At 35.6% G+C, this 26777-nt stretch overlaps 2 protein-coding genes and 2 long non-coding RNA genes across 11 annotated transcripts; 2 read left to right on the forward strand and 2 right to left on the reverse strand.

The window, feature by feature from the left end:
* Positions 1-365: 365 nt before the first annotated feature.
* LOC110855131 (zinc finger protein 91) lies at positions 366-6716 on the reverse strand. Of its 7 annotated transcripts, XM_035855629.1 has the most exons (7): positions 6263-6713; positions 6049-6110; positions 5585-5892; positions 5315-5490; positions 3213-3539; positions 2059-2616; positions 366-1734 (listed from the first exon to the last, which is right to left on the reverse strand). In XM_035855629.1, the coding sequence occupies exons 5-7, from the start codon at positions 3349-3351 to the stop codon at positions 812-814; spliced, it is 1620 nt and encodes a 539-aa protein (XP_035711522.1). In that variant the 5' UTR covers positions 3352-3539; positions 5315-5490; positions 5585-5892; positions 6049-6110; positions 6263-6713; the 3' UTR covers positions 366-811. The 7 variants fall into 7 exon arrangements, with proteins under 7 accessions (XP_035711522.1, XP_035711521.1, XP_035711517.1 ...); XM_035855628.1 differs by lacking the exon at positions 5315-5490 and having other exon boundaries at positions 6267-6716; XM_035855624.1 differs by lacking the exon at positions 5315-5490 and having other exon boundaries at positions 5585-5924; positions 6267-6716.
* A 182-nt stretch (positions 6717-6898) lies between these two features.
* On the forward strand, positions 6899-13657 carry LOC118436929. 2 transcript variants are annotated; one of them, XR_004835782.1, is made up of 4 exons: positions 6899-7170; positions 7275-7418; positions 7499-7589; positions 8083-13657. It is a non-coding gene; the product is annotated as an uncharacterized LOC118436929 (long non-coding RNA). The 2 variants fall into 2 exon arrangements; XR_004835781.1 differs by having other exon boundaries at positions 6899-7418.
* A 2814-nt stretch (positions 13658-16471) lies between these two features.
* LOC118436930 lies at positions 16472-17235 on the reverse strand. The gene is made up of 3 exons (XR_004835783.1): positions 17183-17235; positions 16663-17122; positions 16472-16575 (listed from the first exon to the last, which is right to left on the reverse strand). It is a non-coding gene; the product is annotated as an uncharacterized LOC118436930 (long non-coding RNA).
* Positions 17236-18219: 984 nt separating this feature from the next.
* On the forward strand, positions 18220-22062 carry LOC118436958. The gene is made up of 4 exons (XM_035855681.1): positions 18220-18650; positions 19412-19482; positions 19977-20626; positions 21164-22062. Exons 2-4 carry the CDS (start codon positions 19420-19422, stop codon positions 21789-21791), a joined length of 1341 nt encoding a protein of 446 aa, XP_035711574.1. The 5' UTR covers positions 18220-18650; positions 19412-19419; the 3' UTR covers positions 21792-22062.
* The last annotated feature ends 4715 nt before the right edge of the window (positions 22063-26777 follow it).

A 26777-nucleotide genomic window follows, 5' to 3' on the forward strand; every position in this document is an offset into this window, starting at 1 on the left:
GGGAGAATGATGTCAAATTAAATTCTATCATCGCCTTATTTTATAATAGGTTGACTATCATAATTTAGCTGAGCACAAAGTTCGTAGGAAATTTGAATAGTTTTAATAACAGGAAACTTTAAATTATGGTGAATTTGTATGTAGGTGAACGTCATTAAAATAAGGGGAAAATAAGTGTTTGCATTGTTACATGGCCAGTTTGAACTAAACATTGTGGATGCTTAACTTTCTCCTTAAGCTAAAATTTTTAGTTATCCATAACGATCGTTTATTTTTCTCGAGGGACACGTGTGTTTTTAAATATCTACAATATTATGCTACCATCCGCAAGTATGAAATGCAAAAAAAAAATGTTGAAACGAACATAGAGAGATTATGTATGGGACATACATATTTACTGTAAGTAATCAATACATTTAATACCTACCTATGCAATGCATACTATGCATGTACTTACGAAATTCGAAAATATGCACATAAAAAATGTTTATAAATTGAAATTTCCTACCCTATTTATACTTGTTTTATCTTTGAGACGATTAAAATTTTAACGTACTGGAAGACAAACAAATTACATATTCAGAAGTGCATAAAGTTTAATGTTCATGTAAGGACTCGTACCGGGAGGGGTTTATACATATATGTATAAACTTATTAATTATTAACAAAACAACAATAACAAAATAACAAAATAATTAATTTTCTTTGGAACAAAATATTATTTTCTTGGGCGCAATAAATTTGACCCCATGTATGTATGACGTGGAGTAATGTTGTGGGTAACATGTCCCCACGCTACCGCAGCCTCGGGTTACATGTAAATTATTTGTCGCATATCTGTCGCGATGGCATTTCCATCTTGATCGTCATCTTCACCTTGATTTCTCTGAATTTTTTTATTTCTTGGTTTTTTATCCCGATTTTTGGGCCCATGCGTCGCGACATGTTGTTTTAAACTGTTCTTCGTCTTGAATTTTTTCCCACAGGTGGAACATTCGTAATTAATTGTGCCCGAATGGATTTCTTCATGCCGCATGAGAAAAGGTTTGTAGGAAAATCCTTTTCCACAAATTTTGCATGAAAATCTCGCCTGCTCGCTGTGACTGGCTAAATGGATTTTCAAACTGGTCTGATAAGTGAACCCCTTCCCACAAATTTCGCACGTGAACTGTTTCGTTTCTGAGTGTTTGAACGAGTGGAATTTCAAGGCTGCCGCATTATTGAAGGTGTATCCACAAATTTTGCAAGGATATCCGACGAAGCCGGGTTGGTGGATTTTTTCATGGCGCTTCATCGCTTTAAGAGCATTTAGCCTGATTCCGCACGTGGGACAGGTAATTTGGGTATCGGTGTGGGAAGAAAGCACGTGTTTTTTCAGGTTGGACGAATTTGTGAGGATTACGTCGGAACAAAGGACGCATTTGAAGGGTTGGTCAGAATTGAGGTGGAGTTGTTCATGAATTTGAAGCTCTTGGACGGTAGAAAAGCCGAAATGGCATAATTCGCAATGTTTTTGTGAGTGGGAGGAGGCCACATGGTTTTCCAAGGAGGTGGCAGATGTATATTTCTTTGAGCAGAATTCGCACAGGAAGGAAGCTCCTCCGGGGGGATGAGATGATGATGATGACCGTGGGGACGGGAGCGTGTCGCAGAGTCGGGCTTTGTGACGTGAGAAGGTCTTGTAAACGGCGAATTTCTTGGGGCATTTGTCACAGTGAAAGGGAACGGGATCCTCTAAAAAAAGAGGAGAAAGTTAAATGTAAAAAGATGCAGGGACAAGATTCACGTGGTCATTTGTAATTTGGAAATTGCATAAGTTTTGTACATAAAATAATTTCATTGACAACTCGTAAAAAGAGAAAGTCACCCTTGATCGGAGCATGTTTACGAGAATTATCAAGCTACATAATTTTTATCAGACGGAACTATGTACATATACATATGTAAATTTTGAAAATAGTGGCGGCTGAAGTGAGGGGGGACCTGTAGGAGGACATTAAGAACAGTCCGAGATAGGAAATGAGGTTGAATTGATTTCTATCGGGAGACATGACCCACCTCCTCCGGAGCCATGGTTTAAATTGATAAAAATTGAGGTAACACCTTCATGAATTTTACGGTGATGGCAGTCCAACGCGAGCTGTGACGCGAATCGAACGCTGCATTGGGGACATTTAAAATCCATTTTTGCAAGTGGTGGTCCTCGTCGTGTGATTCGAGAAGGTTTTATTTTTCCTGCACTTTCTCCCTCTTCTTGTTCGTCATCGTTACTGGAATCACGGTCATCACGAGATGAATTATCGTCATCCTGGTCCATTAACCAGTCTTGGTCTGGCTCCTCCACGTGGTCATCCGTCTCCGTGGTTACCTTGATTTCCCCTTCAGTCTCGTCCGCATAATTGATTTTTCTCCTGACGCCACGTGTAAAATTACGTTTCTCGACGTCAAAATGACTTGGCGACTCTAATTTATTGTCACGTTTATTAGTCGTCAAATTCACGACCTTTCTGCGGGGGGACGGGAGCGTGCCGCAGAGACGGGCTTTGTGCCGGGTGAAAGTTTTATAGACGGCGAATTTCTTGGGGCATTTGTCGCAATGGAAGGGGACGGGGTCCTCTGAAAGAAAGGCAAGAAAGTTAAACGTGAAAAAATTCAAGTAATTCATTGGGAACTTTGTAAAATGAGTAAGTTTTCCAAATTAGGGTTACATACAATCAACTTTTATGATTGACATACAAAGACGACGCCCTTGATCGAACCAAATAAGCTTAGTAAGCTTAGCTTACGTAAATTTGTAAAAATTTCCATGGAACGATACAATTTGTAAAATTTGGTAAAAGTTGGTAAGTTTAATGAGGCAAGTTTAACCATAGTTTTCGGAGCTTTATAAAATCCGTAAACTTACGATTAAAAAGAAACCTATGATCTGAATAAAGTTACAAGTTAATCATTCTTTGGAAATATTCGTAAATTTTGTAAATTTACAAATTTACCAGTTATACAATGCCACAAAGGACTCAATGATTTATAAAATAAAAAAAATAGGTTAATGCCTTCATGAATTTTACGACGATGACAATCCAACGCAAGTTGTGACGCAAATCGGACGGTGCAGAGGGGACATTTAAAATCCATTTTGATGATTGATACTCCTCGTTCTCTTATTCGACGAGGTTTTAATATTTTTGAACTTTCTTCTTTTTCATACTTACTGGAATCATGGTGAGAAATTTCACGGTCAGACAAATCGTCCCGAGATGAATTATGGTCGTCCTCGTCCATTAACCAAACTTGATCTTGCTCGTTAAACTTGCCTGGTCCCTCAGCAAACTCGGTTTCCACTTTCACCATGATTTCACTTTCATGGTCGTTCGCGTAATGAATTTTTCTCTTAACGCCACGCGTGCCACGTTTCTGGATCTCGGAATAATGCGACGACTCTAGTTTATTGTCACGTTTGGTCGTCAATCTTTCCAAATTCAAGACCCTTTTGAGCTGCTCGATTCCCAAGTTTATGGTTGCACTTCCTTGGCGAAATACTAAATAAATACAGGGGATAATTTAAAAAAAACGAAAAATATAGTTAGAAAGAGAGAGAAAAATAAAGTTAATAATGATTTGAGGCAATTAACGCCCAAAATTTTCTAAAGTTGCGAACTTCCAGAAATAAATATTTCTAAGGAAAATTAGCGTATAAATTTTTGGAAATTTGCTCACATCACTATAGATATTTAGTAAGAATTTGCGAAAGTATGAATGGTACATAAATGAATTCTTAAAAAAAGCTTAGGTGAGGCTTGGTTAAAAGAGGAAAACAAGCTGTTATCATCGTGTACTAAAATAATATGCGAAGTCAATGTTCATCTCACGATTTATAATTTTTGGCAAATATAACAGCAAATTATATGCGTTTGGGACAATATACCTCGCCGTGGGCCGTGATTAAATGTTTGATATAAATATATCTTTTAATGATCATAGCTAAATTTGAACTATATTTAGCTATGATACGTATTGCAATAATTAAACTTCGTTATTATTTGATTCTGTTATCTTTGATGACTTGCATGAATATGTTTCAAAAATCAGCCTACCTACATATATTTGAAAAATTAAGTGTTCTGAACTATGATATTTTATATTATAAATAACCCACACTTCGTAAATTTTATCAGCAAGCGATTATTAATAACGAAATTAACTAAACCCCGCATCATTCCGTATGAATTATTTATCGACATTGGACACTAATAAATTTTAAAATATATTTTAATTCTTCGTATCACAAACTGTCCAACGGCGAGGCAAATTGTCCCAAACGCATATAATTTGCTGTTATATTTGCCAAAAATTATAAATCGTGAGATGAACATTGACTTCGCATATTATTTTAGTACACGATGATAACAGCTTGTTTTCCTCTTTTAAGCAAGCCTCACCTAAGCTTTTTTTAAGAATTCATTTATTTTTTGTTTTTAAGCCTAAAAATAAGAGTCCCTCCCAAATTCACTTCACCATCCCCTATGGTATAGATGCATTGCATTGCATACCAAATTAATTATAACCTTTGAATGCGGATGCGTTACATATCAGATAAATTCCCTATTTGTAAGTGTAAATACACTGTAGAAATCTGGTATATTCAGGTAGGTATTGTTTTCTCAGTATCAAAGTTCCTGCGTGGTATTAAAATTATACCGGTCCGTAAAAATTTGCTGCCGATATGGCAAAACTTTAGTACGGAGCTATTACATGTTCTATTACACTCTTAAAAACCCGGTGTTAATCGTCACCAAACGGTGTGCGTATGTGACTTCACCGTGCGGTAATAAGGTGTCTCACCTAAAATTAACACTAGCTAGTGACAATTTGTCCCCATGCCGGGAAGATTTATTATCAGGCTGTGAAAGAGCACCGGGTTTTAAGAGTGTACATTCTTAACTTCAGTTAAGAGTGTGCATAAATATTAGATATACACATAATATATGTAGATGTACATATTTCCATACGCCAGTACAGGTCTCAATTGTTTCACTTATGTTGGTTACTAATGGAAACCTCGTATTTAGGTATGCATGATAAGTAATGGAGGACTGCTAGAAGTAACGTAACTGGTTGCAGATACCACCAAGAAAAGTCTTTCATTTCTTATCCGATTTCGCTCGGGTTTGCTTTAAATGACGCGTTATAGATTTCTGCACATGAAAATCAGGGTCTCGCACTATCATTGCATGGTAAAAGTGAATTTGCCAGTCGTTTGAAAGTTTAAAATCGATTTTAAGTGCGTTAAAATAAGATTGCCATGTCTCTAGACCTGACGGGCATCATCTACCCAGCAAGGTCTGCACGATTGTCTTTTACACCATTTTGATAGGATTAGCCGTTTTGTCACAAACTTGAGTGGAACTTTGGGAGGGGGGGTCTGTTTGCATTCTTAGGCTTCGCCGTAACCATGCACTTTTTCATGTTGTCATGGTTACTATGCCTCACCTAAGAAAAACGAATGGATTTTACAGTAAAATTTTTACTTGCAAATTTATCAATGACCGCGTGAATTGTCTCATTATTATTTATCCCAACTTACAATCTGTCATTAGATTCTTAGAATCTTGAGTAATCTTATCTTCATCTTTTTTGTGGGACAACTTATCCAAAATTTGATTTTGCACGGCCTCCAAGCGCTGCAAAAGTTGGGCGAAGAGGCGCATCGTGAAATCCACGTCGCGAACGAGTTGACGACACTTATCGCAGTAGTGAGCATTTGATAAGATTCCGGGGAGGGTGTGGTCGTCGTCCGGAATTTGGAAAAGGCAGGAGATCGACTCGACACAATTTTTCGTCCATTTTTCATTCTTGTCTTGGTCAAATTTTAGAAGAATGGAAGCCTCAAATCTGCAAAAAATGCAGGTTTTATGTAACGCCATCTAATTAGAAATATCCAGTGTAAGTAAGTTCAAGCTTGTTGTAGAATTTTAACGTACACATTAAAATATTGGCTAGGTAAATAAATAAATAAAGAAATATAAAATTTTAAAGAAAGTTTCTTACATTTTTGCCGTAATTTAATCTCTTCGATTACATGCATACGTAAATAGTGAAGTCTGCCCACTCTGTAAATAATTACAAATGTTTTTATACGTGACTTCAATTCATTAACTAATTACAAATATGCTGTCATTACGCTTTCCCGTGTTTTATAAGTTTAAAGTGCAGATTAATTAAAATGTTGGATGGAAAAATAAAATTTCAGAGAGAGACTTACCTACCTATATATATTTTAGCACTAATTACTTCTGCATTAAGTACATTACCTCTGCTTCGAGAGGAATTAATACTAATATATTTTTTTTTAATATTGAACACTTTTTATTAATACTTTTACATAAAATCAAAACTGTGAACTGTGAAGGAAAATATGTAATAACATGTGTTTTATTTTATTGTCACTTTCTCCCCGGCAACTTGTGTCTCATTTTATTCTTCTGCTCTACGCGTCATGAATTTGTGACGGGTGCTTGCATGCAAATTTTCATGAAACTTTGTCTCAGGGTTCGGAAAAATCCAGGATTTCAATCAAGTAATAATAACCCAGGGGTTTTAATAGGTTTTGAGTAATAAACTCAACAAAACTAATCTTCCAACTATTACAAATTCAATTACAAATAATTACAATCATATACAAATCTTTCTTGCCTATGTTTTTTTCTCAGCCTTCTTTCTCTCTTAGAGATGAAACGAGACACCAAATACCACATCTCCGAATTCTCTTAAATATAACACAGATGTGGGCAAGCTATTTATAAATGTTCTCTAAACCCAGTTCAGTTTAGAGTCCACGTTGTAAATATGTATGTACTTACATGCAACTATAACTTCAGTTAGTCAGTCGGATATTTTAAGAAGGATAGATATTTGATATTTTCAGCCCGAGGAGGGTTAGTTTTCTAGTTACCCGACATTTGCTTGTCGGGTAACCATAGCAACAAAATAAGATGTTGAACATAAATAAAAATTTGTCTTTCTATTTCCCGTGCCATCGGAATTTTCTTGAATCCGACATCTTCTTGAATTGGACGGACTCGTATTTTCCGTCGTTATTTAGTAAAAGTGAATTGTTTTTATTTCTGAATTATGTTCAGACAGATTTACACATCTCCCAGACTGGCACAAGTAAGCAGATACACAATAACGCTACTCGTACATATTTAGTTCTGAAATTAATGTGTATATGAAAGATTCAAAAAGTAGAGGTCTAAATATCTTTTAAATTTTAGAAACACAACTACCTATATTTTTCTTAACTGTAATGAAGGTATAATAAAAATTAAACCGATTTTGATGGAAATCGATCTGCCAAAAATATAATTCCATCCAGAAAAATTAGTCCACTCGATCTTCAGGAGATTAATACATTTTGGGTAAAAAGTATATGTTTTTGTGTTTCTCTACATATAAGGATTAGTATAATGAAATTTAATTTCATAATTTCAAATTTCAGTCCGTTGCAGAAACAAAACTTGAAATTTATTAGATGGGAAAAGTTGGTTTAGACGTTTGATTTATTGAATCCGGTTTGCATATCTTTTCATGTAAGTACGTACATATGTACATACGAAATAATAATCCTGCCAGAGAGTAGTCGGATATCCGACTTAACCGGATTAATCCAATCCAATCCGAATCCGACAGGGTCAGATCGGATTGGATTTTTTTCTGACCCAATAAAGTCGGATCGGATCGGATTGGATTTTTTATAACCCGACCAAGTCGGATCGGGTCGGATTGGATTTCAAAAAACATCAATCCGACTACACTATAGAGAGCAGTAGGATATCGGATTTACTCGGATTAATCCAATCCAATCCGAATCCGGCAGGCTCGGATTGGGTCGGATTTTTTAGGATCCGACCAAGTCGGATTGGTTCGGATTGGATTTTTTAAGGATCCGACCAATTCGGATCGGATCGGATTGGATTTTTGAAAACATCGATCCGACTACACTCTGAATCCTGCCCTAATTAATTAATTACTGTATTTACTTAAAGGGGTAACTGCTATTTTTTCTCTGTTTGATATATGTAGATCTAATGAAAACCTTGTCCTCATCAAAATTTCAGAAGGACGGAATGGACAATTTATCGAGTTCCGGAACCAAGGAAACATCCCGACTTATTTTTGTTTTCGGTCCGGAGCTACATACATATATATTTATGTACAAACATTTCATGTAGGCTGAGCTCACGCCGTGGTGCAAATTTCCCGCAAGAAATCCTACACCAAGTAACACCTGCTTTATTGTCATCATGTCGTCTAGGTTAAAATACTTAAAGTTCCTTCACGTCGTCAATTTTTAAACTTTAAAATATGTACATACATTAAGTAGTACACATTTGAAACTACGCATAAGGTTATCGCACCACTTGCCAAAAATTTCGTACTTATGCACAAGGTTTCGTACCTCATATAATGTCAATACGCTTAAATATGTAATTTAACTACTCATCTTGCGATAAGATTCTTGTCACGAAAGGTTTGTTGTTCGTTGTGAACATTCCGTTGGAGGGCTTTGACCCGAGATCTAAATAAGAATGCGATGGTGTGAAGTGTAACGCTCAGATTTAGGTAAAATTATGGAATTATGTAATTTAAGTCAAAGCAACTAACGTTTCTTATTGAGATAGTTTGTAGGATGGTTGAAATTCGTCAAAATATTTGAGGTCAAAGTTGAAAATGGGCGATTTTTAGCACGGATAGAGAATTGAAGTTGAGTTTGCATGCTCCGCCTGCTAAAAACTAGTTTTCCAACTTTGACCTCAAGTATTTTGACGAATTACAACCATCGCGCAAACTGCCTCAAGAAACGATGCTCGTATTCGTCTGGACCCCATGATTTTAAAATTTCAACCAAATCATCGGAGGGTTACACTTCACACCATCGCATTGTCCGCATAATCACATGTTAGGTGGATGTATGTATACATATAATGCCGACTAAACATCGCTTGACAGACTACACTGTCTAAAATAAGTGAGTGTACGGTGGCCTATGCCAAAATTTAAATAAGTTTACTTTTTCCACACTTCATTGATAGCTACACTCAAAATAAGGTAGTAATGAATCATTACCATGCGGAATGACTATGTGGCTCTACCACGTCGGTTACGATTTGTCATAGAAGTGGTAATAATAAGTTCAGGGAAATTCAAATTCATTACCAGATATTAAGGAAGTGAATACCATTATGTATTAAATTTGAATTTCCTCGAACTAATTATTACCATCTCTACGACAAATCGTAACCGACGTGGTATAGCCACATAGTCATTCCGCCTGGTAATGATTCATTAGTACCTTATTTTGAGTGTAGTGTATGTATCCTACATATTTCCGTTCTTATATTTAAATTCACCCAGTGTTCATTGTACGTAACACTGGGTGTCGTCACAATCATCATGGAGCTACGGTACAGTCTAGAATATGTACCAGGATAGATTTCCTTTTTGAATTTGATTTCCTTTGGTAGGAAACCTGGTCTTGAATTTTTCGTGTTGTAGAAAGATATCTTTGACATTCTTGTCTGTTTTTGAACCTTGGCTGCAAAATCTGGGGGCAGTTCCTTCAGCAAGTATTTAGTCATGCCTGGGTCCAACCCTTCTATGAGGGGTAGAACGGTATATGCAAATCTAATTTAAAGCTGGCCAAAATTGTGCAAAAGTGTGGGTTCGTACATATTTATATTGGATAGTTTTCCCCTTAATTCAAACCATGACTTTACGCTATCTCGTAGAATTTTTTTTATCGACGGACAGTAAATTCCTAAAAAGCCCAAATACATAAGTCTTATCTGTAAGTTTAATAAGATAGTTATATTTTCGTAACATCTACCTTGCCAACTTTGTCGTTGATTTTCTTAAATGTACATATCTAGGTAATTTTGCGTCCCAACTTTCTGTAATATCCACTGTTTTTGTAATTAATAGTGGATACCCAGCAAATTGAAAATTTACATGTTAATGAAATGTATAACTTAAAAATTGGACCTTATAAACATCTTAAACTCCCTTAAAAATTTTAACTACAATTAATTTCGGATAAAATCAGTCTGTAAATTCCTTTGCATAAAGATAACACCGTAGTTTATTCAGATCTAGGCTTAAGGCCCGTTTCTCACATACACTGTAATTTACTTCGTGTATATTGAACAAACGGCTTGCATAACAGATAACAAATAGTTGTCCGTTTTCATGTCGGCACATTTCCAAAAAGAGTATCGCATGCAAAACCTTCCTGGTTTGGAACATTTATCGCGTCCCTGCGACGACAACCCTTCGTATTAAGAGGACAGAAAAGTCCCGGATTCACTTTTCGTCATTTAGTTTTAAATCCTTAATTACTACATCGTTACATGTGCTTGGGCGACGTGTTTTACTATATGTATTCCATTGTATGCTTTTATTATTATAACTACATATTATCTGGAATTACGTGGCTATGAAATAGTGAAGGCACATTTAAGTAAAATCGTCACTTGTGTGATCTAACTTAATCATCTGATTACGACAATTATGCAGCAAATTTATTTTCGATCCTCACTGCATACATATGTCCAAATGCTGCCAACTATGTAGATTTGAGATGAGGTGTACACTCTCAGCAAAATTGCCACTTAAATCGTCTCCTCGTGTAGGTACTATGTGCGTCTACCGTAGGGTAATAATTTACCTCCCTCCGTTGAAAAGTGTGTTTTGTCTCCCGAGCGGAGGTAAATATTATTGTCACCTGTCGAGATACAATTTGTTACTGCGGATTACAAAACGTATTCAATATGATGGTAAGTTGTGTCTCTGAGTGGAAATAATTTACCTACTAGTAGTGATGAATTATCTCCGTCTCCGTCACATATTTGTCTCCTTGCGGTGATAGTTTATGACTCTGAGGAAGCAAATATGGATACAATTTCATGACAATTTATTTATTTATTTAACTGAGCTTTTATTAGAAACTAAATTTTCTCACATGTTTCTACATATTACAAAAACAAAGATATAAGAATTAAATTATGTACATGTTTATATATATTACTTATCATACAATTATATTGGTTCTTAGATAATAAGAATAAGATAAGATTAATTTCTAGCGCATTCGGAAATATGTATGTCTTTACAAATGGTGTCTTGTCGTTACAAACAAACCGTCAACTTTGCAATTTTTTTGAATCTCCATGCAATCGTGTATGACTAAATCTTCAACATCAACCAAAATTACATGTTCGCCCATTAGGACCTTATAAGCAAAGAAATGAGAAACAAAATATTCGACTGTCATCTCTTTGAGTATGAATAGGCACTTATTATCGTGAATAACAAGAAATTCCGAAATAATCCCAAATTTAGGAAATATTGGACCCATTCCAAAACACACTACATAATTTGATCGATAAGAATATCCTTTATATTTGATTTTGCTAGTACAATACACAAAAGTATCCGCCGAGCAAAATTCAAACCCCTTAATTAATCTTAAGCACTCAATAATATCAAAAGAATCTGCGAGTTCTGATAAACAAACCTTTATCACATTATCTATTTCAAGTCCATCGTGAAGGTCAATATTTTTAAACATATGGGAACTGTATTGTTGGTGCCGCATGGCAAGAGATGAACAAATATTAATGAAGTTTCTATTACGGTTGGCTAACTGCGAAAAATAGTAATGCTTCCCCTCAAATCGCATCGTCCATAGAGAAATAAGGGGACCACTCTGTCGAATTATGTAAGGGTAATGACACATAAAGTGGTGTTTTGGTATCAGTCTAGTTTCTGGAAAAAGTTCTTTGAATAATTTGTGATGCTTGACTATGCTGGCTTTTAGACATTCAATTGTTGTGTCAGAAAATTTTCTGCAGAAGGCGCAACTCATACAAGTCAGCAACGCAATTAATAATTTCCAATATTTTTTTTTCTCCTCAGTTTCAATCAAATCGCCGATAATTACAGGCAAAAATCTGATAAGGCACCATGCTTGAGCCGCTTTTTCTTAGTGAGGCAAATACCTAACAACGAAAAAAATTACTAAGTATGCATTTGACCCACCCCAAAAAAGTGACCATCTGCGATTTCTCAGTCATTTCTCAACCGATTTTGATCAAATTTTGCACCGATTATTGTTACATAATATAGAAATGGGATCTGATCCGACTAAGCGATTACGTGATCTTGACCGGAATTATGGGCAAAAATGTAGCCTTAGAAACACATTTGTAATTATTGCTAGTTACTAGCAAACGTTATCAACAGTTTGATACCCACGAATTGTAAGGCAGTTTATCCCGAAAATTTTAAGTATGAATATATCAAAATCCGTTAAGAATTGGCTTAGTTATTCCAATTTGAAGTTCAGAAATTCCTGCTCGTGCTACAAATCATTGCCATTGACAACGACGCAAGACTAATAAATTGAAAACAAATTACATTCAAAACTGTAAACAGCACAACTAATCGCTTCTGTAACATGCTTGGTAAGTTGCGTGAAATTGTTGTTGTTGGTGTTGCACCTCCAGATCAGGTCTTTTGGTGTTTAGTAATCTAGGCCGGACATTTTGACCAAAATGATATAAATCGGTTAAGAAATAACGGATTTATTCAATTTTAAACACCCAGCATTTAATAAAATTATTCCGCATCAAACTACTGAAAAGGGGTAGTGCAATGCAGTCATCCAATGGACAATCTAATTACCCAATTAAAAATTATAAATAAACAAGGTCCCTAAAAAGGGGAAATCTTAGTGAGGGAGTGCAATCACAACGAATAAATAAAATTAGATTGGAGAATTTTTGCATCACCACTCTCGGTACCATTTTTACTGGAAGCATTAATCCTTTAAATAGAACACTTGCTCCCTCGAAAGGTTCGATGATTTTGCATAGAGTAGCCAAATTAATATATGAAATTGAAATTTGTATATTTTTTTAAACAAATACGTAGCTCATAATTATTTGGTCATTAAATCTTACATATCTACCTCAGTTAATTTAACCCACTTCTCGTTCACTACACAGTAAAAATGTATTCCTTCCTCAATTTATTCAATAAAACTAAGAATTCATGCGTATGCAAAGAAAAATTTATACTGCATCCAGTAAGAATGGAACCGAGAGCGGTGATGCAAAAATTCTCCAATCTAATTTTATTTATTAGTTGTGATTGCACTCCCTCACTAAGATTTCCCCTTTTTAGGGACCTTGTTTATTGTCCAATCCGATGACCTTGACCATCTAATTTCATAGGACTTGGCTTATTCTTGGACTCCAAAAACCCATAATCATGCACCATTAACCTATCATTAATAATATTTAAGCTTATACCCCCTAAACTTATCAGCCTCTGCAGCACTAATTTAAGCTCAAAAGGAACCACCCCTTCTAAAATATCATGCATAATATCCACCGATGGAGAATTGACAAAAGAATAAAAATTAAGATCATCGAGTGGACAGCTGCCTACAACGCCATGTGACAAGTGATTTAAATGGTCCCGTAAATTTTCCCTATTTCTTAACAAAAATTCCGAATGATCAAATTTTTCTTGAGCATCAGGTTTTGAAACACAACAAATTCTACAATAATAATTCGCACTGAAGGATTCCATAAAACCAAGTAAGGAATTCGCCCCCAGATTATCATGAGCAAGCGCGCAAATGGTTCCAAAAAATGTCTGGCCCCTTCCGAGTACATTAACGCCTTCAGTTTCTAAAATTTTAATGTCTGGTATAATATGATTAAAAATCGATCTGTAACCGTATTTCTTTGCGTCCTCCGAATAGAATAAGGCTAGAAGATGAATATTTTTTAACTGTGAATTTACAAAATCAGGAAAATTACGTAAAATAAAAAATAAGGCACCAATTTTGTGGACCCCTCTTTCGTTTTCCAACGGATTTACAGTTTCGAAATCATCGTAAAATAATTGAATCTGTAGAGCGCTGGGATTTTTGGAAAATAATTCATTTGTTTTGTAACTATTCGTATCGCTAAAATTTTCATAAATTTTAATCTGTCTATCCAAAGGGGCAGTTAAATATTTAGTATACTCTTTACAGCTTAGTATTTTTTCTAAGGTTTTTAAGAGGGGCACATACATAAACGTGTCTGAGACAATTACTTGTTGTCGCTTATTATTTCGGATTCGCATTTCGGTACGGGTACCTAAACTTATTTCTACAGGGAGAATAATCTGATCATTTTTTTACACCATTTTAACCTGTTATAAGAAGACTTCACCTTACAAAAAGCAGCCAATAAGCTATTCACTTGGCAAGAGAAAGCGTCAAAATCATTAATACGATATTTAAATCCTATTTTACAAATCAATTTACAAATTTCTGAGAAATTATAATTCATTTCCTTCATCACCAAATCTACAATTGAATTATTGACACCACTAGCTGATAAAGACGAACATAAATCATGCAGTAGATCCGTGAAAAGTGTTATTCCGAATTCGGTCGATATATCGTCTAAATTTTCTAAATTTTCAGTAGATGGAGAGGCAGATTTTGTAATAATATTACTAGAACTAGGTTCAACTTGTTCCTCTGAGAGGTCGTCGACTAATTGTTCACTATTTTCGGCACTATTTCCACCAGCGTGGAAAGTTTTTAGATGGCTCTGTAACCCACTCCATGTACTAATTTCTACCAGGCAGGAAATACCCGGACAAGCAATAGCATGAAAATTTAAGTGACTATACGCATGAATATATTTTAAATGATTCTTAATTTCTAAATCCGTACCAAATAACCTAACGCATTCCGGGCATTGGAACATTGTAAATCGGTTCAACAATCTTGGTGAACGTCAAAAATACTGGCGAGTTGACTGTAGACTTGTTTAACTTTGCGCGGAAGGGGAGTTGTCCCTAATTCTAATTTATATAAATAGACTTGAATAAATTTCCATAATCCAGACAAATTCTTATCGTATTCTGTGGCGAAAACGTAGTGTGACTTGAATAAAGTGTCGATAGCTTCTGCACTATTTAGCGCTGCAATGGGAAGAATCTTGCGGTCGCACACGATAAAATATGAGGTAAGGTCCTTTTTGTTGTCCCCAAGACAAGCTAGATTTGGTTGGCTTTTCTTATCTGCCCACGTGTTCAAAATTGATTGAAGCGGTGTCCCACTCTAAATTCAGTGACATAGAAATTAATAAAATATCGAGCAAAATTAAGCAAGCGAATAAAATATTTACTTTAAAAAATGATACTAAAAGTTCTTTGGCGTCACCAATATTCGAGCGACTTCCTCTCCCTTATCGCTGCGGAGCTGGTGGAATCAGGTGCAACAGGGTAAAAAGGGCAGAAATATTGATGTCCCAGTTATCTAGAAATTTTTTTAATGGTTAATTTTCTATTCCCTTAAAAATCCCACAATCCACACTAAAAAACTTGCTTGCTTCTTCCATAAGAAATTTTTGCAACGGAGGAGTTCTACAGACTTCCGGTCCCTTTTGTACAATTTTGGGGGCAGCCGCTGGCCAAATATCTACAAAATTTTTGACCGAATTTTCATGCATCAAGGAGAATTCGTAATTAATCTGAAATATTAACAAAATAATTCTTCCATCAGTGAATTGGATATTTATCATGTGTAGTATTTTCATACCAGAAAGTCACATTCTAAAAACTTATTGTAGGTATTTATAATTCCTAGCTGACGTGTCTGCCGTAACATCGAGCGGTATTGGAGAGTCTCCTGCATCAGCCGTTTTATTTCATTTTCAGCCGTTTTTGGACAAAGGCCACTCAGCTTGCGAATCGAATCCAAGGTCGAACTATCAGCCACCTCTGTTCCGACAGCGACACGTTTTGGCGACGAATCCTCCGTCCTGGGTAGCGCTCGCTTCCTTTGTGCTTTTGGCTTATCTTTGTTTATAGATTTGTGGATGTGCCGCAGTCTAGCTTGAATCAGACCACCTCGTCCAACTTGGTCAAACAAAATATCCTAAATTAAATTGTTTGTGTAATTAGATAACTTGCTTAAAAATACCTCATGAGTGTCAAATCATATACTTACCGTCCCGTCATCACTTCCAGGATAGCGCCACGAAGGAATAACGAGAAGAATTGCTTTAGCAAATATTCTCTGATCCTTTGACGTCGGCGATATACTAAATACAATTTCGATAATGTAGACTTGATTTGACAAAGTTAATTGTTCTAAAATAAATGTCCTACCCCTTGAGCTCAATAAATTTGGCGACGAGCTCCTTAATTAAAGTCGACGAGGCCTGGGCAGTGACACAAGAGTTAATTATTGATTCTCGAACTAGCTCCTCCAATTTATTATTTTGTTGAATATGTGCCTCAATTATCTGTAACTCAAAAAAATTAGAAATGTGATATTCTAACAAATTAAACAAGTCGCTGTTGAATAAAAATAAATGAATGAATAACAATGAGGTCTCGCCTGCTTAAAATTAGTTATTTCGATGTCCTCATTGTTTTGGTATTTTTAACTTGAAGCTGGGGATGAATTTATTCCAGCTGTGGCCATAGGAGATGAAACGTCAACTGTATTAATTAAGAAAAATGCTTAAAATAACTTTTATTCAAAGCTAAATAAAAATTATTACCTCTTTAACTAGAGTTTCTACTCACCATAAATAACATCTTCTCCAAAGATTTTCACAATAACGTTGGGGATTGAATGTTGCTGCAGTAAAATTGGAAAATGTCTTCATCCACTTCTGCGCCGTATTCATCTTCGAATGAAATTTTCGCATCCGGATCTAGCAAAAACTTTTGTTTCACTGTAAATATAGGGCAAAAAATAAATAACAACACCTTAATAACTCATATCATATAAATATGTATTAAAATTGTTTACCTGAAATTGAGAATAATTCATAATCCGAATCGCCAAGTACTAATTTTTTTCCTCTGGTAGGATGCGAAACTCGAACAATTTTCGCCATTCTGCCAGACGAGAGGAAAAAACGTTTGCGAGAAAAGCCAACCCGCCACTAAGCCTTGCGGTTGGCTTTAAGGAGACAAATTGTCACTCACAGGCAATAATTTTGGAGATAAAATTATTTCCACCAAGGATATAAATTATTTCCTGAGATGATACAATATTTGTTACTTTCAATGTTGACAATTTTGGTAACAAATTTATTACCTAATGACATACAGTTGATGTTACCGTGTCAGGGTAATAAAATTGGTAATAATTTTGCGTCTAAATTATTGAGAGTGTATGGGTGGAGTGGAGATCATTCGTATTTTGGTCTGGTATCCAAATTACGAAGTTTTAAACATTATTTGCTGAAATATTATTTGATTCCAATTACATTGGAGAGAAGGAGGTGAAAAGTTCTTTCTGGTGTCGTTTTCTAGTTGTAGAGTATCGTGGACAGTTGGGGGTTACAATTCTATACATATATTCATTCACAATGTGTAATAATTTTTACTACATATTGAATACATGTATTCCACGGATTGTAATTAAGTATTTACAAAATTATCACAATTTGCTACTTAGCAGATTTTTATGACTTTTTGATTTGTTTTATCAAATGCAGAATGTAATTGCATGAATAAACCTTGCTTGAGACCTTGTTGTGTTCTTTGGGCAAAAATGCTCCTGAATTTTATATCGTACTCTATCTTATAGAAAAGTGATTTTTTCACTTGTAAACTTTACAGAAAAACGTATGAAAGTTTACAGTAGAATTATCGGAAAACATGTTAATGCAGCTATATTTTTTCCAAGCTTTCGAATTTTTTTTACATCGGCCTGGAAACTTTTTTGAAATCGAAACACGTATAGAAAAAAATACATGAAACTATCTTGTGTAACTCGAATTCTTCAATTAAATATTGAATTATACATTTTAATTATATATTTTTCAAATTATAATTGTTATCATACCTACCGTAGTTAAACTACGTGTGTAAATATAAATTTAATATTTATTTTGTGCTTATGTAAATACATGCAAAATTTGTTTGAGGTAATTCTTTTGATTGCAAATATGCATTAATAAATCAAGTAAATATGTATGTGTGTAATAAATTAATATATTTGCATGTACTGAAATCCATAATACATATCAATATGCATTTGTTTTCCATTTTGGCTTGTATGTAAATATATACGTATTTATATGTGCATGATTAAATAGCCTACTTGATAACTCCAACATCAATGTTTGTACAAACAATTAAGTATCACATTTAAGCATAACTTTGGAACAGGTTAAAATTTTTCTCTGAAATTTTACCATGTGTAGAATGCGGAGAACTAAAAATAATGAGCATCACAACATTCACCGGAAGAATCCAAGTGTTCATACATAACTTTTGAGTTACCTGGTTTAAAATAGTTTTAAAAAATCGGGACAAATTAAATCAACACGCTTAAATTCTGCAAAAATCGAACACATTTTACATGCCCGGAACCCCTTTACTCGGTCGGATACATAAATCATCAGAAAGTAAACTCATGTCGATACCAAGCACAAGGCGCTGACGTAACCCACATCCTGACCAGTTCGGTTTATAAATATGTACGTGTCTCATGTAGTGATCCTCTATTTCTGCAGAGGACGGAGGAAACTCTACATCCTGGGAACTTCCAATTATTGGTAAGAATTATAAAAAAATTAAAAACAAAAATTACTATTTCGAAAAGTAAACGCAGGTTGAATTCAATACACATAAAGTAAACTAAACTAAATCCAGATTAACTTTAATCTCATTTTGACCAAATTCGTCAAATGACGTACTTTCCCTAAGACACCAAATATGTACGTCCTAGCAGTGGCGACGGAAGCAGGGGGACAGAGAGACATTGTCCCCTAGGATTTTAGCAAAACCCCACATGCCCCCCCCCCACAACTTCCGCCGCCACTGCGTCGTACCTATGAAAAAAATCTGTTTTCCGTGACAGGATCAAATATGTTTATAAATACGTCATATTTTTTATCACATATTTTTCTAAAAAGGTAGATTTTTCAAAATTTTTCAAAATACGAGTCTTAATACTTTGATATTTTGTGGAGAACTGAAAAGGTTGATCTTTAAAATATTTTTCCATGCAAATTTTAAGAATTTTCCTTACACCTACAGCCAATGTATGGTACTAATTTATGGACCGGTATAATTTTATTTCCAAGCGGTAGTAACTTTAGTACCGAGAAGTCAATACCTGCGTGACTGTACCAGATTTATAACTGTATAGTACATAATTGTACATAAGTAAGAGAGGTCAACCTGATTAAGAGTAAAGTGTACATTGGGGCCATCCATTAAAATGATGACGTAATGCATATATGGAAGCCCCAAATTAAGTGCTCTGGGTTTAGTATACTGGTTTATTTGATATGGTATTGTATTTTATGCCCAGGATCAAAAATGGCACATGACACCCATGATGATGCGTCAAACCCAAAAATCACTTCACCCATGAACGTTCACGTAAGTACCCAAAGTCTAAAAAAGGCAAATCTTTCAATAAGAAGGTGTAATGTGTAAGGATCGGATTTTGCCGAAATTTTAAAATTGTGTAGTCCAACCCGAAATTCCTTCAGCCAGTTTTTTCGATGGTTAGGATTTGTCAAGATATTTATGGAAGGTTAAGGTTAAAAAACTAACAACTTTTCCCAAACGAACAAAATGAGGGAATAATCGTCCATTTTCCAATTTTGACCTCAAATATTCTGACAAATTTCAACGATCGTACAGAAGCTTTGCTTGTATTGACTTGGACTACACAATTTGGTATTGACCTTGTACATAACAACTTCCTACCCGACTAGTCGTTTATTTCTATGAGGTAAATTCTTCATTGCTTCATTGCTACAACATTACTCAACTATAATGCCCTCTACCGGGACTGGTAGCGTTATAAAATATGTACTGCCATCGGTACTGATTTAATACCATGTTTTGAAGACTATCCAAATTTACAGATCGTCACTGCCATATGTTCCTGGCTACCCGTCCCTGACCTGAAGCAGTGCCGCCTCGTTTCGCAAATGTGGAACGATGGAGCCATTCCCATCCTCAAAAAATTGTCCGCAGTCCAAATAAAGTGCAACCATACTGACCAGAATTACCGGAATGCCAGACTCTTTACTGGACTTTCCTCCCTCGGCATGCCCGACAACGTCGAAGTCATCATTCAAGATAGGACTGAGTTTCCCTGGCACCTGAATAGTGACATTTGGGGAAAGGAATTTGCCAATCTCGTTTTCTCCGGGGGTGCATTGCCCTTAAAAAAGTTGACACTTCGCGGGAATATTGACACCAGTGGGAAGGCGGTCTTTGTTCAAAAACTACTTAAAAATTGTGCTAGAAATTTGACTCAGTTAAATCTTAGCCTTATTTACGAGCCTAATGATAAAAGGTTATTGTTCCGTGAGCCAGTTGCTGTAAAGCAATTCGATTCTGTTAAAATATTGGACTTATCCTGCATTAATTTTAATTCGGATTTCGGTTTGGATGCCCACAAAGTGCAATATCTTGGTCAACTGATGGCCGTGTTCCGGAAGTTGGAAGACTTAACGGTGGACAGCGGACAGACTGAATTCCTTGTACAAAGGACAGATTTAATTCCAAGGTATTTACATTAGTTTCTTTCATACTTCACATCTGACTTACCACAACAGATTGTGTAAAATGATGTATAATCGCAATGAAGATAAAAACAAACGGAAACGTGCAAATTCTAAAATTTTATGTTGGATAAATTTTAACTTGCACTGGTCAAGATTTACATAAGCAGTGGCAAATTATATATTATTTTATATCATAGCAAATTTTACGCAACCTTGAGTCGGGATGAACTTGGCCGTGTAAGGTCTATTCACATATGTATATATGCACATATCTGTCATATTTGAAATGTCCGTCATACCTGTCATATTTCTCAATTTGACCGTCCAATTTGTCATAATCCCAATTTGACCGACATTTATCACTGGTCTGACGGACAAGTTGTACACATGTACACAATATGAGCTTGTCATATTTGTAACAAATTATAAATGATAAATGTATGGCAAATAGGGCATTTCTCACATGTCATTCTTAACCTTGAGAAATTTTTAATCCAATTTATTAATCCTATCCACCCTGATGTTGATTCAATTTTCAGAACTGTTGTCAAACTCCAAATTTCTGGACGAACCTGGACAGACGCGTTAAACGACTTGTTACAAATTACTCACCTCACCTTAAGAAGCTTGACCCTCATACAAATGTATTTTCGCCGTGACGAGGACGACCTGCAGGCCGACGCTAGCGTGGCATTGTACAACCTACTCTCACGACATTGTCGGACATTGGAATATCTCACTTTGGAACTGGTAAACTTGCCATCGCCAACAAGCGTGTGGAGATTACCTATTTTTCGCAACCTGAAACGATTCAATTTCAAATATCCTCAAAATTTTGAGATTTCTTTCGAAACGGGAGACTCCAATTTTTCTACGACGTTCCCACAAATTAGAGAGTTCTGTTTAACTTATGCTTGGAAGTGGTGGGGTTCCTGGGAACCCTGCTCCAATTATTTGTTGAGCGATGGGATGGTATGCGGAAGTCTGAAACATTTCGAAATTAGGGATAAAGGCATTAATAAAGTATCCCATACAATTGAAATTCTCAATCACGGGGTGGACATTGATGCCAAGTATGCCAGAGTTTTTAAAATGTTTCCAAACGCGGATAATAAATTTGTGCAGAATTTGAGAAAGTATTTTATCAACGAGGGGACAGTAAACTAATGCAGTGATACTTTAATAGATTAATGCTATTTATACAAACGTGTCTGCTTACACAAAAATTTGTTAGAGTCATGTTACCAAAAAGTTACCACGCTTCATAACGAATATTCGCCAAATTTTATAAGAGTTTACAGAATTTAAGAATTTCTCGATATTATGTACAAAGGCCTACGTGAATTTCCTCAAGATTTTCATGACGATTATTATAAATATTGTACAAAATTATGTACTGGAAATATTGGCATTTTATTAAAAAAAGGTTTTCGCACACAATTAATATTTTGCGTAAAAAACCAAGATTTCTTCTGCATATATTTACCTGTGTGCTGCACTGTATACAAATAAATAAACCGTTGCAAACGAAATGTAGCAAAGGGGTGAAGCCACACGGAATTGTCTTTGTGGCACGCCCACAACGTCTTTCTGCACTTTCCCGTCATTGTCTCACATGACCCCACGTCTCATTTTGCCCCGTTTTGACACCCCCACCCGCGTACTTCAAACGTACACGACAATACCTTTCAATAGACACCCCACATGACAAAAGTCATTTTTTCGACATTCGACACCTCCCACACGGTCATGGAGTCGTCGCACGTCGAAATGATGGCGATTTCTGAAATCCCCGTCCCAAAATACGTCTAAAACAGTGGAAACGAAAAATTCGACACCCTTGACCGTTGGCGTCATCACCGTGGCGCCGTGACCTTACGACCTACAACGCCCATCTTCGAACTCATCCCGTCCTCAAAAATTAGAAACTCGTTGGCGAAAACCGGATGTCGAAATTCGAATCCGTTCTAAAGTTATCGGGGATACAGACGGACGGACGGACGGACAGACGGACGGACAGACGGACGGGACAGACGGACAAGACATTTCCATAAAGGGGTTTTCACCCCTTAATAAATGGTTACTTATATATGCGCGGTAGGCGCACTCACGACAACGTCTTATTTCGCAATCGCAACTCATATATGTAGCAAACTTGCGAAGATAAAAAAATATTTGGGTCGTGAGGCGCTTCGCAAATCTCGCCAATCTCGAAATCCTTCTATTGATATTGAGTAGGGCATGCAATACCGGTATTTGAGTACCGGTATTCACCGGTATTACTGAATACCGAATACCGGTATTGACGAGCTCAATACCGGTATTCAAGTTAAAAATTTGACATATTGATACCGTCTTTCAGTCAAGCAAAATTAAACTGGTTTAAACAAAAAAATCAAATTTTCGGCAGATAAAAATTATGGGAAATTTATCACTCACGCCTAACATACATTAAACTTTATTTGGGAATATTCTAGAACCTTTATTTTTAAGGTTTCCGACAATTTTAAAAAAATACTTGAGAAATTGAAGCCTCGATAACTTATAATATTAAATAAGGTGTTTATTCAGGCAGATTGTCGTGTATAAAAAATTTTAAAAGTTCACAATACGGGTAAACCGTTTTACGTGTACGAGACTCATAAAAGACCGTGTATCTGCAGAAATTATACGAAAAAATACTAAACTTTAAACAGCCGAATCATTATTGTTAAGAAGATACAAACCCCAGAAATGCTTCACGGATACCGTAAACCATAATCTGATAAATCTACTCACAATAAAACCCTTTTTCAAGCTACACCGGGATCGATTATTAGCGAATTATGCCAAAAAAATCAAGCCAAAAATTAGGAGTCACGTGACACCTATCTTTTCGTTGAATGGCCCCTTCGAAGAAAAATATTGGAGGTCAAAGTTCACACGAGCGCCTTGGTTTTCGCCCAGTGGAGGAAAACGCAAGAGAAAATGTGCTCAAAAATTGAACTTAACCGGCAATAGTTTTCTTCAAAGGGCCATTCAACGGAAAGAGAAGTGTCACGTGCCCCCAATTTTTGGACATAACTCGCTAATCGATCCCGGTGTAGCTTGATAAAAGGTTCCATTGTCAGTCAACTAACAACCATTTTACGACTTACCCAGAAATTTCTAAATTCACGGAAAGTATCTTCTGCATATTTGAGTAATGTTACATATGTACACACGAAATGTACTTTCAGATAATGTTAGAATTTTGGAGTTTTTGGAAATTTTTGGTAATGTAGAAAACTTAATGAATTTGTAAAAGTTGCGACATTGGAAGCCAATAGAACATAGTGGGCATATCAGATAATTCATAGTTAAAAATTTGAACCAGTTGCTGATTTGATTTGATTTGACCCCACTTGAAATTGTTTGCTTTGCCAAACACTGGAACTTTGAACCTCATAGTTTAAATTGTTAAGAGGTATATGACCAACCTTTTTCTTAGTGATTTGAAGTATGTTCATTTTAGTGATATGTTATTACACATCAGCATTTAATGCCTTGCTGAGTTTTTACTATGTATTGCTTCGTATGATCATTTTCCATAGCTTAATACATATTTAACATATGGTTCCGGTAATACCGGTATTACCGAAGGTCCTAATACCGAAAATACCGAATACCGGTTTTGGGAAACAACCCCGGTATTGCATGCCCTAATATTGAGTTTGCGAAATAGATTTGAAAAAGGTATGATTTTCCCACAATTTTTTTGCGAAATCTCGCAAAACTTGACAAGTTACATATGTGACTACGCTCATTTGCGAAGGTGCAGAAAAATATTCATGGCTACATAAACAAGTCGACGCGACATTAACAAAATCTTGTGCTGTTAACAAAATTCCGAATTACTAACAGAATTTCGCCTTGCTTTCAAATTTCCTGATAAGTAAAACGTTCATCGAACGTTGTAATATTACATAGGTAAGAGTCGATTTGAATTTCCAATGTAACTTTTTTTATACTTTTGGCAACATTTTATGGGAAAATTTCTTTTGCCATTGGCAAAATATGTTCATAACTATAAGGTATAATTGAATAATACGCTAACAACCGTTAATAAACAGCGTAATTCCATCGTGGAAAACTAATATGGAAATTGCAATTATTTTGCAAAGTTCAACATATTGGAAAACTGGGGTCAAAAATCGAGGCAGCGGCCAAATTCTGGTCCAAAATAATTTTTAAAATTATTTCGAGCCATTATAAAGCAAAGGTTTGGTCAAAACTGGAATTTCTCAAAATTAGCAAAAAATTCGCGCATTTTGGGTCAGATCTCGAAAACTGCTGGACGACCACCCCAATTTTATTACTGATTTTTGATCTACTAAATATTACGCAACTTTTAAGCCATCTAACTCGAAAATCGTTAGAGCGCGAAAAAATCACTATTTCATTGTATATATCTATCTTAACCAACTGCGTAAAGTTACAGTCTTGCCTCTTTACCGAGAAAGTATGCTTTTTGTCAACATTTTTGTAAACGAGGCACCGAATTAAGTGAGGGTATACAACATCTTCCACAAAAATCTCGTCCAGCAGTACTCGGAAAAAGTGCAGATGTTGCAGAGTTATTTATAAACCTTCTCTATTTCCGTTTTTAGTGCACGCTTTAATCATGCTTTCAGTTCAGTCAGTAACATATTTACGTCTGATCTTTTCACTCTGAAGAGATTTAGGTTTCTTACGTATGTAAATACTTACGATTGTACGTTGGGTAACCATAGCTATGGTTACCCAACGTGCTGAGGTTACCTCACTGAGGTAACCTCAGTCTTCACCCACTTTCAAAATTTAAACTCAATTACTGCTCAGAATTACTTTCCTAATTATGTAATCCAAGATTTCACCAATTTAAGAAATCTTTTAAAAGGTTTACATTGCTTTAATGATTTCGCGACTTTTTAAGATAGATATATACAATGAAATAGTGTTTTTTTCATCTACCAACGATTTTCGAGTTTGATAGCTTAAAATTTGCGTAATTTTTTGTAGATAAAGAATTCGTAATAAAAAGGGGGGGCCCACCAGTAGTTTTCGAGATCTGAGCAAAAATGTGTGATTTTTTTGCTAATTTTGGATTTTGACTCAAACTAGTCCAACTTTTGGTCAAATATTGCGGGAAATACTTTTCAAAATAATTTTCCACTCGAATTTGGCCGCTGCCTCGATTTCGGACCCCAATTTTCCTATGTATTGAAGTTTGCAAAATAATTGCATTTTCCGTATTATTAAGATAGATATATACAATGAAATAGTGTTTTTTTCATCTTCCAACGATTTTCGAGTTTGGTAGCTTAAAATTTGCGTAATTTTTTAAATGCCATGCAATTATGTAGATGGCTTTTGGAAAATAATTTGAAATTTCACTAGATTTTTTTTGTTGGTGGATATACATAAATATATAAAATTGTTAATGCCCGGATTAGATTGCCACTTAGTGTTGCATAGTTCATACGCTTGACTTTATGAACCAGTTATAGCAAAATTTATGACGTACTTTTAATCAGATTTATATATGCAAAATTTTAATTTAATTTACCTAAAAAATTCATCTTTTTTAAAATATAGATGTAATGAAAACCTCATCTTCATCAGCAGAAACTGAACACGACCATGTGGAAAAGTTCCCCCATTTCAACTCAACATGCTGCTACTTGATTTTTTATCGGAGCCCTGTAGCTGGATAACAAGGTTTCAGCAAGGCGAGGTTCACGCTATAGATAAATTATTTAAATCTTCGTCCTTCAAATATAAAGTTTTGAAATAGAGAGAACTGTATGTTTATTTGTGTGGTGTGACTCTTGTAACTGCGATGGTGAAATGTGCCGTAAAACTGTGCAAAGAAGCAGCGGCGTGGTCACACTTAGTTACTTTGCGGTGTCATTTATTATCATCCAAAAGCCAGTTACAAATCTAGAGTGTTAAGGAGACGAGGGTAAAATGTGTGTTGTTATCTTGAGAGCTGGAGTGACACTGTCCACTTTTCACAATGGTTTTTGAGAATATTCCACAAAAAGCGACGCTATTTTACAAAAGGGCACATCCTTATCTCCTCCTCTCGATCAATGACAAAAGAACAGCTTGAAAATTAATTTAATTAAGAAGGTGGAGAGGAGAGGTCAAAGT

This window comes from Folsomia candida, unplaced genomic scaffold (assembly GCF_002217175.1).
Source record: "Folsomia candida strain VU population unplaced genomic scaffold, ASM221717v1 Fcan01_Sc011, whole genome shotgun sequence".
In the NCBI taxonomy this organism is placed as follows: Eukaryota; Metazoa; Arthropoda; class Collembola; order Entomobryomorpha; family Isotomidae; genus Folsomia; species Folsomia candida.

Excerpts from the sequence above, each read along its gene's own strand:
- LOC110855131 (XM_035855624.1), bottom strand. The coding sequence starts at position 5,924 with ATGGCGTTACATAAAACCTGCATTTTTTGCAGATTTGAGGCTTCCATT. Across the intron at positions 2,617-3,212 it reads AATTTCTCACCATGATTCCA|AGGACCCCGTCCCCTTCCAT; the intron begins GTAAGTATGAAA and ends CCTTTCTTTCAG. Across the intron at positions 1,735-2,058 it reads AAACCATGGCTCCGGAGGAG|AGGATCCCGTTCCCTTTCAC; the intron begins GTGGGTCATGTC and ends CTCTTTTTTTAG.
- LOC118436958 (XM_035855681.1), top strand. The coding sequence starts at position 19,420 with ATGGCACATGACACCCATGATGATGCGTCAAACCCAAAAATCACTTCA. Across the intron at positions 19,483-19,976 it reads CTTCACCCATGAACGTTCAC|ATCGTCACTGCCATATGTTC; the intron begins GTAAGTACCCAA and ends CCAAATTTACAG. Across the intron at positions 20,627-21,163 it reads AGGACAGATTTAATTCCAAG|AACTGTTGTCAAACTCCAAA; the intron begins GTATTTACATTA and ends TTCAATTTTCAG.